At 32.5% G+C, this 10602-nt stretch overlaps 2 protein-coding genes across 2 annotated transcripts; one reads left to right on the forward strand and one right to left on the reverse strand.

Moving 5' to 3' along the window:
• The first annotated feature begins 2791 nt into the window (after window positions 1-2791).
• Window positions 2792-4965, forward strand: LOC145116965 (uncharacterized). Its single transcript, XM_079053261.1, has 5 exons — window positions 2792-3266; window positions 3926-4105; window positions 4183-4309; window positions 4391-4504; window positions 4585-4965. Exons 1-5 carry the CDS (start codon window positions 2928-2930, stop codon window positions 4698-4700), a joined length of 876 nt encoding a protein of 291 aa, XP_078909387.1. The 5' UTR covers window positions 2792-2927; the 3' UTR covers window positions 4701-4965.
• A 493-nt stretch (window positions 4966-5458) lies between these two features.
• LOC145116713 (uncharacterized) lies at window positions 5459-9535 on the reverse strand. Its single transcript, XM_079053039.1, has 15 exons — window positions 9271-9535; window positions 8544-8833; window positions 8373-8452; window positions 8194-8294; window positions 7964-8086; window positions 7682-7751; window positions 7371-7457; window positions 7207-7272; window positions 6994-7086; window positions 6865-6921; window positions 6598-6729; window positions 6292-6382; window positions 6127-6215; window positions 5853-6046; window positions 5459-5773 (listed from the first exon to the last, which is right to left on the reverse strand). The coding sequence occupies exons 2-15, from the start codon at window positions 8746-8748 to the stop codon at window positions 5629-5631; spliced, it is 1533 nt and encodes a 510-aa protein (XP_078909165.1). The 5' UTR covers window positions 8749-8833; window positions 9271-9535; the 3' UTR covers window positions 5459-5628.
• Window positions 9536-10602: the final 1067 nt, after the last annotated feature.

Below are 10602 nucleotides of genomic sequence, written 5' to 3' on the forward strand. Positions count from 1 at the left end.
TTTCGGGCTTTGGTTTCACTTGTAATAGACTATTTGGTTGTAAGACTCATGTTTTTTGAAGTATTTAACTTCTTGCTTTATTTCTCGAACAGACCAAACCGACCTCAGAACCCGAGAAACCGAACCGACCAGAAACCGATCCTATTGGGTTCTAAAAACCAGAACCGACCATTTATGGGTTGGGTTGGGTTTGGACCTAAAACAACCCATGCACAACCCTAGGGGTGGTCAAATGGGGAGTATGATGGGCGTACCAAGCTGGTACGTTGCGCGTACTAGCCCTAGAAGGAGTACGCTAAGCGTACGAGCTGAGTACACCCCGCGTACTCAGCATGTAGGCTTCGGATTTTGGGCTTCTCGGTTTTGGGCCCATATTTTGGACATTAGGAGATTAGGGCCTTGTTGGGCCATCATATTTCTATTTTTGGGCTGATGTCATTATGTTGGATTCTTTTGGTCGAAGGCCCACGAAGGGGTTTTGGCCCAATTTGGAAGATTGGGCCATATTTAATACTTTGGTTTCCATTTTTGGAATTGGGCCTTTTTGAGTAGTTGGTTTGGACCTTGGACTTGGGCTAAGTTAGGTAAAGGGTGAAATGGTCTTTTACCCTAGTTTAGACTCTTAGTTATGAGTCGGGATCCAATTATTAACTGGATGTTATTGGTATTTAAAGCGCGGGGATTGTTGGACCAGCAGCCCGAGATTTATCAGTGTGACTCAGCAGCTTGAGGTGAGTCTTCCTCATCATGTTTAGCGGGTCGAAGGCACCGATGTCGACCCATGGTTTACTATGTTTGAGTGGTAGATGCCTGCGTGACTCTTGCATGTGTATGTGTTGTATGCTTTGCGGGCGGGGCCCAATGGTTATTATGTATGATATTACTTGCTATACTTATATGTTTGTATGTTGGGCGGGGCCCGTTATGCGAGTTAGGGCGAGGCCCGTTATACTTAGTGGGCGGGGCCCGTTATGCGAGTTAGGGCGAGACCCATTATACTCGGTAGGCGGGGCCCGTTATATGTTTGATATGTATGGTATGTGGTATTTGGGGGAAACTCACTAAGCTTCGTGCTTACGGTGTTCAATTTATGTTTTAGGTACTTCTGGTGCAAAGAGGAAGAGCTCGGTGTGATTGATACATTTGTTCCACTTGGGATTTATGATGATGTTTTGGGATACTGTTTTATTAATTCAAAAATGAAATTTTCGGGTCTTATTTTTGGGACGTTACAAATAGATATATAAATATGTAATACATAAAAAATAACACATAAAAATACATAAAAAAAATATGTAAAATACTAGAAAATACATAAAAAAATATGTTTATACATTTAAAATACGTAAACATATACATATAAAACTTTTAAAAAAATACATAAATATGTAAAAATAAATAAAAATTCGTAAAAAAATACGTTTATACATTATATACAAGTTTCACGAAATCTACAGAAAAGTCTCTTTATTTTGGAAAAATTATCGATTTGGTCTCATGACCTGTTGAACAGGTCAAAAAAATGCTAAAGTAATTAAATTAGTCGGTTTTTTGGGCTTTCCTATTCAAAAAGTTAAAAAACCGGGATTTTGCTATTCAAAATATAAAATTTATGGCTTTATTAAAAAAATTTCACAAAATATTATAACTTTTCTGAAAATTTCTTATAAATTAATTAGGTATTTAAAAGCATTGTTTTTTTTATTTTTACCTAGGACGAGGCCAACCCTTACCTTACAAAGATTATAATGAGGTTATTTGTTGAAGTTAAAAAGGGACTAAAAGTACGTTTTCTAATCTACATGTGGTTGAAATGAAATTTACGGAAGTCGTGGAAAACGTAAAACCCAATTTGTTTCTAGAATCGTCGTCGAACAGTAGTATCAAATTAGAAATCGAACCCCTCCGCCTTTGATTCTCAAAATCCGTTTGACAAACACAGTCACCCAAAGTCGTACCCTCCTTCTCCTTCTTCTATACTCGATGATAGCTCTCCTTTTTCTCCGAATCGATGGCAACCCCTTATTTTATCTCCTTTTTTTTTCTTTTTTCTTTTTTTTTTTTCTTTTTTTTTTCTTTTTTTTTTCTTTTTTTTTTTTTTTTACATTTTCAGCTGTTAGGGATGGTGATAATGGAGGAATAAGGGAGGTCGTGGGTGATTGAAGGTGGTGTAGGGTTATGAGTGTGTTTGTGTATGGTTTTATGAGTATATTTGTTTTGTTTTTGTGTATGGTTTTTGTTTTTAAGATGATTTTTAGATGGATATGAAGGGGTAGAAAAAAATTAGGTGGAGATAGAGCTGACATATGGTGATGGTGGCAGGCTGTTGTGGTGGCAGGCGGTGGTCGAACGGTGGTAGTGTCAGAAGATGTTCTTGAGTGTTTTAAGTTTATGAAGATGTTTTTGGATTGATAAACCCAAATGGAGAGAGAGAGAGAGAGAGAGAGAGAGAGAGAGAGAGAGAGAGAGAGAGAGAGAGAGAGAGAGAGAGAGAGGTTTTACTTTATTTTATTTTTTAATTTAGAAAATAATTAAATAACAAAAAGAAAAGCAAAAAACAAATGGAAAATGGCAAATCCGTCATTTTTAGATTTTTTAAACTGTTTTGGACCAAAACCACAACAAAATGAAAACTTTTTGACTATTGGTGCTAGTCCAAACCTGTTTGGCCCAATGTAGCAATTTTGGACATACCACAGGGACCATTCTTGCAATTTTGTCTAATGAGGTTATTTGTTGAAGTTAAAAAGGGACTAAAAGTACGTTTTCTAATCTACATGTGGTTGAAATGAAATTTACGGAAGTCGTGGAAAACGTAAAACCCAATTTGTTTCTAGAATCGTCGTCAAATTCTGCAACGAAAAGACACCTCTTGCCGATTGCGATTTTTAAGATTTCTGTGTGTGTTTCTGTGAGAGACGCTGAGAATGGTGGTGCTTGAGCCGATTCCTTCGACTGATGACGAACCAAAAAGGTCAAAATCAACCACCGTTGCCGCCGGCAGCGTAGATTCAAGCAGTGGCGATCAAGCAAACGCCGCCGGAGTAGATATGAAAAGTGACGACAGAGTAACCGGCGACGGATACGCATCCGATGGTTTCGAAACCGCAAGCGAGACCGAAGTTGGCGATGATGAGACTGTATCTGATGATAATAACAATTCAAATGACTCCATTGAACATCAACAACACCATCCGGAAGAGCTGTCTGTGGCGTCAAAGGATCAGTGCTTTGAAGATACGCTCGACGAAGACGAACTCAAGCAGGTTCACTCTTTCTCGCTTTCGAGGTTATAATTCATATACCCTGCGGTGTTTAGGTTTTGTCATTTAGTTGAAGCGTCTGGCATCTGCGTTGAGTTTTTGATTTTATCCAATGGTGTAATCCCTAGAATTTGTGTTTGGAAGCATTTTACAATATCATCTTGCCAATTAGCTGCTGATTGGAGTCTTCAGATTGATTTTGCTTGCTAGCTCTATGTTGATTTTGCTTTTAGATGGTTTTTAACACATGATTCGCATCACTCATGGTGTTCAAAACGTCTAATGCATGATACTCTTGGTACTGGTAATATGCTTCTTGAGTTCTTGATATAGGTGGATTCTACTTTCTTCTTCCAGTCTCCATATGAACAATGTGAAATGTATGAAGGCTTTACAAGGATATTCTTGCAGTAACTAGTCTAATCTTTGGGCTTGGGATTGAATTTGAATTCTAAAAAATCTCCATTTAGGATCATCATTTTGTGACTTTTAAGCTAAAAGTATTCATTCTTTTCTAGTCCTAGTACAGAAGTATATATATATGATATTCATTTTGGTTACATAAAAGTATGAATTGATTTCCCCTTTCCCTATTGTCTTGATGGAAGGTTTGAAAAAAAAGTTGAATTCAATGTTGCTCACTTATTATCTTGGAGATGCAGAAACTTTTAGCAGAAATGAATGAGGCAAAAGTTGAAGGCAACAAGTTATTTGGAGATGGTTTGTATGAAGAGGCTTTATTGAAGTATGATTATGCCATACAACTTGCACCTGAAATCTCCTCACTTTCAGAAATTAGGTCAATTTGTCACAACAATCGTGCAACATGTTTCTTTAAACTTGTGAGTTCTAATCTTACATTATCAATTAAATTTTGTAATTAGATTTAAAGTCTTAATCTTCATGCTATGTATGACAGGGGAAGTATGAGGAGTCCATAAAAGAGTGCACAAAAGCATTGGAACTAAACCCTAATTACATGAAAGCTCTTCTTAGAAAAGCAGAAGCCCATGAGAAGCTTGAAAATTATGAAGATGCTATTGCTGGTAATTATGTTAAATAATTAATACTTTGATTAATCATTTCTTTTCTTTTTTTGAAAATTGTTTTATTAATATATTGTTTAGGGATGAAGAAAATCTTGGAATTAGATCCTTCAAATAAGCAAGCTAAGAGGACAATTATCCGTTTAGAACCATTGGCTGTAGAAAAACGTGAAAAGATGAAGGAAGAGATGCTTGGTATTAATATTATTATTATAATAATAATTAAGTTTAATTAAAAAAATATTGAAATATGTGTTTGAAAATGTATATTGTAGGGAAGTTGAAAGATATGGGGAACACAATTTTAGGGAAATTTGGGATGAGTGTGGATAATTTTAAAGCGGTAAAAGATCCAAATACCGGCTCTTATTCCATCTCATTTCAGCGTTGAAGACAGACTGACTGACAGAGACACAGACAGATAGATGTGTCATTTGAAGGAACATAAACATAATAGTTGTGCATGTGGATACATACCCCTACTCCCTATACACTATCTTTTTTGGTATTAAGATGGAAGCGTATGATATAATAAACAATGGTCATATATTTTTTAATTTTCATTTGGTTCTTATCAATTTCGGACATGTGTTTGGTATGAACATTATTTTGTATGATTGATTCAATTCGTTATCTATTTTATTTTATGTTTTTCATATTAAAAATTAAAAACTACTTCATCTATTATTTTAATGATTCACTTGTTCTTGGTCTACCAAACTTTCTAATTTTGTTCCAATTGAGTTACTTTGATTACTCGATTAGCTGTTAATTGATTTGATGATTACCACAAGAAAAATTAAATATCCTCTTATTTTGTGTTCCTACAAATCTTCTTACCCAATTAAATGATGATATGTATAACATTTAATGTTTATTTAATGATATTTTAGGATGCTAATATGACACATGTTATCATTTATATGGGTAGGAGGATTAGTAGGAACAAAATGTAGGATGGTATTTAATTTCTCGTTTTGGTGAAGATTATTGAGCTTTTTGTATGGTATTTGCTAGAAAAACCATAGAAAAAAATAGATGAAAATATATGGATTGAGGCAACTCATTAAAGGAGATGCCACATTGCCCTCAATGTCAGATGGTTTAAATTAAGCTACATTTTACGAAAAATACAGTTAAGTTCAAAAGTACAACAAAAAGAAATGTCATATCTTACAAATTCCAACTATATTAATTATTACACCAAAAGCATCGCAATTTCACCTTTTCAGTGTTGCTCCCATCCATCAATTTTATTCCCCCATAAATTATGAAAAAAAAGAAAAAAGAATTGTTGATGAAAATGAATGATTCTGCTGCTATCGACTTTGTACTACATGAGCATGAGCATGAACAACATTATTATTATTATTATTATTATTAATGTTGTCTTCATCCTTTTGTTTTTCTGCTATCATTTCTGCATGTTGCTCCAGATACTCACTGCTGTTCATTTCTGTCAACCTGTTTTCATTACACACTCTATTGTAATATTTCTTTATTTATTATAAAAATCATCCCTCTTTTAAAAAAATCTACATACCTACTAATAGTGCGATCTTTTACAAACCCGAGTTCATTATCAACACAAAGGTCAGAATCGTCATTTTTCCTTGACCTTGATGAGGTTCTAGGTGCCCTACTTTGGGCATCTGAAATAGTCACAATCCTTTCAAAAAGATCAAAAGGAGTCCCCTCAGCTGTACACATCAGCCTCGCCTTATTCTCATACATCACCTGTAAGAAGGGTATTTACGTCTTTTTCACATACAGAAGAGAAGCAAAAAAAAAAAAAAAAAAAAAAAAAAGAATCTCACATCAACTAGAGTGACAAACCGATGGGCTGCAGTCCTATTGTGTAGCCCAAAAATTGGCACACCATCCAAAGCCAATGTATGAAACTTTTCTGTCATTAAAAAAATGTCATAACTTTTTTTTTTCTTAAGTAAATAAAATTTAAAATTTTTATTAAATTCACTTACTACATAATCCAAAATAGTCAGCAGCACCAAGTGGTTTGTTACATAATTCCTCAAAAGGAAAATATGCACATCCATTTGCACCCAATGGTACCTACTCATAAAAAAAAATAATTACTACAAAATAATATGTTTATTCATATTTTGTAAAAAAAAAAATTAGTCATCTTAGGTGTTGTTTCTTCTAATTTCTCATATATTTTTTAGAAATCATTTATCCAAACATCACTTTATTTAAATAGAAAGAAAGAAAGAGGGTGATTGCTGGTGAAAATATATGAAATGACATTTATACCCTTGTACATGTACCTGTAGTTTTCTGCCCATAACAACTTCTGCCACCTGGGGACGAGCTGTACGTTCCCCAACTAATTCTTGAAACTTTTGGAGAAGGAAATCGGATGAGTCATCATTTTTTATGAAGTAAAAACCTTCTTCAGCCTTCATTTCAAAAAAATAAAAACATAAAATTATAAAATATTTCGGAAATCAAATAACACACTTGAGGAAATTGAATGAATATATAAACGAGGGCAGATTTGTAATTTGTAAAAAGTTAAAGAGTTTAGCATTTACCGATGTCCTCTTCCTATAATCTATGGAAGAACCGATTTCATGTATAATGCATCTTTCCTGCATCCATGGAGGCATGGACAAAACTAGTAAATAAAGGGTAAAAATGGAATATTGAAAAATTGAGTTTACCTTTAATGTGGCAATGAAGGGTAGAAAAAGATCTCTTTGTAGTCCACCTTCATAAAGATTATCTGGAGCTCGGTTTGATGTAGCAACAAGTATCTATACTTCCATTACAAAATAAAAAATAAAAAATAAAATTATTATTTATATATATTAATATTGAAGAGGATTTAATTCTTAAAAGATATGCAAAATTTTATAGATTTCTTTATCACTTACAGCACCATTACTAAAAAGATGACCAAATAATCGGTTTAGTATTAAAGCATCAGCCACATCATTAACCTGTAATATCATCATTATAATAAATTAATAATCATTGAACTATTATTATAAATGAATTTTATTTTTTTATTTTTCTAACGTTATAACATATTACATACCATAAACTCATCTAAGCATAATAAAATGGATTCATGAGATATTTCTCCAGCAACAACTTCAAGGGGATCAGAAACACCTTTATGCCTCTGCAATTATGAATTTTTTTAAATATAAGTGCATGGGATTTTTTCCACAAGTTTCCAAATATACCCTTACATGTTAGTTTTTAAATTATATATCTAAATATCCTTTTATGTTAGTTTTACATTTGTCATCTACTTTTTACCAAACATTATTACTTTATCAGACAGTACAGCTAGCTTATCAGCTACCAGCTATTCTCTGACAAACATAAAGGAAGCAACTTTACCTGCAAGCGACTGTGTACGGTCAACATGAAGTCATGAAAATGAATCCTATTTTTCCTCCAATTGCAAGGCCTAATAAATTCAAATTACATATAAAAAAGGTAAACCAAATGTTGAATCGTTTTCCATGATGAGGGCATTTACGTCTTTTGCACAAACAAGAGATCAAATTCAAGAGCAAGTCTTTATCCCACCTTCTTAAGTGGAACAACAAACAATTGCATTTTTTTTGTCCCATTGACTTCAGTATTAGTCAAAATAAATAAATAAAAAATAATGCTTACAATTGATCATAAAATAAATCCATTAACATGGTTTTTCCAGTTCCAACTCCTCCATAAAGATAGAGTCCTTTCACTGGTGAAACTAAAGATTGAGGCATGAGAAGTGACCATAGCCACCTACTCCTGAAATTTTAACAAAATATACAATTTTTTTTATAATATAAATATAAAAATTGAAACTTTTTGATTTCTTGATATTTGATAATTGATAAATGATAATGATAATTTACCTCTCTTTTTTTCCAGAATCAGAATCACGATCCAAATGACAGGTATCAACTGACTCAACAAGCTCATCATAAAGTCTTTGTATTTCTCTTAAAGTGCCTATCTGTATATTCCCTTATTTTGTCAAATACGAAAGGGTGTTTTTGGTATTTCAAAAATAGTCAAACATTTTCTAAATTACCTGACTTTTATCACCATCTTCAAGATCACCAGCTTTGATTCTTCTCTCATATTCCACAAGAGGCCCTGATCTTTTCACTTCTGTTATAAACACAGCATAATCAATTAATTATTTTCAACTTTTACTAATAACAAATGACTGAATTAAACTTTTGAATTTTAATTTTGGAACCTTTATAGTTTACTTCAGCAGCATCGGAAGAGATTGTTCTTGAAAACATATAAGAAGGTAGTCCACATTTACAGATATTGTAAGATGATGTATTGAAATTCCCATTATTTATATATGATCTTTTTGCAACTCCAGTTGATATTTTTTCTCCATGTAGAAAAGTAGATCGAATTGGCCCAAATGATTTAACAAAAGCTCTCTTCATCTTCTTCACTCAAGTTCTTTGATGTTGATTTAAAAAGCTGACCACTCCCAATGAAGGTAAACTTCAGGGGAGGGTCTCAAGAATCCTGAACAATATCAGGTTCTCAGAACAATTGGTAATAAAATTCCAGAGATAATTAGGAATAAGGAATATATTCGATGATAAAACATAAAAATGGAGCTCATTCATGACTTCTAGTGGTCAAATTGATTAACTTTTAACCACAATTAATTAAATTATTTTGACTTGGTCATTGTTTGCATGAGAACCCACCTTAAAAGTTAGTTAGGAAAACTAAAATTTGAAGTTTTACGTAAATCTCAAGATAAATATCATCAAGCTGACAAAAACTCGAAGAAAAAAGGTGTAATACATTAAAACGAAATAAGAACCGGAAAAAGTCAAACGTTTGTTCTATTGTCTGACTTTCGAGAAATCCGACCATTGAAAATATCATTGATTCCTGGAAATGAAATTATTGATGCTTGCGAGAATCAAAAGCTAAAGAAACCGAAAACAAACCTGAATTCGGGTGGATAGGCTTTCGAAAACTGCAACACCGATAATTGAATTGAAGTCTGCGAGGGGGGAGCTGCGTTCGGAAGATTGGGCAATTCGCTATTGATATATTATCCGAATGGAGCTTAAATATCGATAAGGGTCTGATAGAAATAAATCTCTCTTGTAATGATCAGAAAAATATGAAGAACCCTAAATTTATGGAACTCCCTGAAGTTGGTGGAGAGAGATAGAGAGAAAGAGAACCCTGTTTTGTTGGAAAGAGACAATGGGAATGGGATCTGCGTTGGGTCATGATCTTTTTTATATTTTGTTCCTTTGACTCAATTATCAGAAATCGTCCCTGTACTATTCTTCATTCAATAGTTTTGTCCTTTACAAAAAAAAGTCCTTTAATGAAGAATTTTATCTTGATTATGTAGAGAAACAATCAATTAAACATGACAACTAAAACCTAGAAACTCTCAATAGTCTCTTGTCAAACACGTTTGTTATATCGGTTGTCATGCAACGATATAATTATTAAATGAACACATAAAAAGAACACAGTTAACCGACAAGATGGGGAAAAGTTTGGTTTGATCATTTGTTTTTTACATAATATCAAACATTATATATTTATGACTTGAATTATTGAATAATGGTATAACAAAACCTATAAAAATAATACAAAGTTGTAAAGATTTAAAAAACTACAGCAAATCAACGATAAAATTAAGTTACACCGTTTAGTTGTGTATTTTTTATTTAATGTTTTAAATTTTTTTAAATTGTTATAGTTGGAATTTAAATTAGATTTTATTTTTTATAAAAGGTGTGTCATGAGAGATATGTGAAAGGTGAGCATTTTCAATTTTCATATTTGAAATATGGTTGAGGGATCTAAAAGGAAGAGAGAGTAACATTGATGTAAAAGAGTTAACATTGATGTAAAAGAGATAGATGGTTAGGGATATGGTGCACCCTAATATTGAACTTGTAAATCCAAAAAAATAAGAATATGAATGTGCTAGGTTTATAATGTTTACTAGGTAAATGCTCGTCCGTTGCGCAGAAACACCTATATAATTGAACTGTTTACAAATATATGTTTTTTTAATATAACAATAACATTGTTGTTAAATTTAATATAATAATTCGTATATTAAATTAATATAATATATTGATTATTTTGAATTATATTATAATATATACATCTATTATAACTGTATAATCTCAATCGTTTGAATGACTTCTATCCGCGAGTTACACATGAATAAAAATAAATATATATGGTTTAATGTTATTTATAGTTTTTGTTATTATTAATTAATTTTTTAAAATTTATTTTCTTAA

Source organism: Lactuca virosa, chromosome 5, assembly GCF_052849685.1.
Source record: "Lactuca virosa cultivar CGN04683 chromosome 5, Lactuca_virosa_CGN04683_v6, whole genome shotgun sequence".
In the NCBI taxonomy this organism is placed as follows: domain Eukaryota; kingdom Viridiplantae; phylum Streptophyta; class Magnoliopsida; order Asterales; family Asteraceae; genus Lactuca; species Lactuca virosa.

Excerpts from the sequence above, each read along its gene's own strand:
- LOC145116965 (XM_079053261.1), top strand. The coding sequence starts at position 2,928 with ATGGTGGTGCTTGAGCCGATTCCTTCGACTGATGACGAACCAAAAAGG. Across the intron at positions 3,267-3,925 it reads ACGAAGACGAACTCAAGCAG|AAACTTTTAGCAGAAATGAA; the intron begins GTTCACTCTTTC and ends TTGGAGATGCAG. Across the intron at positions 4,505-4,584 it reads GATGAAGGAAGAGATGCTTG|GGAAGTTGAAAGATATGGGG; the intron begins GTATTAATATTA and ends TGTATATTGTAG.
- LOC145116713 (XM_079053039.1), bottom strand. The coding sequence starts at position 8,748 with ATGAAGAGAGCTTTTGTTAAATCATTTGGGCCAATTCGATCTACTTTT. Across the intron at positions 8,453-8,543 it reads TGCTGAAGTAAACTATAAAG|AAGTGAAAAGATCAGGGCCT; the intron begins GTTCCAAAATTA and ends TGTTTATAACAG. Across the intron at positions 7,458-7,681 it reads CCGTACACAGTCGCTTGCAG|AGGCATAAAGGTGTTTCTGA; the intron begins GTAAAGTTGCTT and ends TCATAATTGCAG.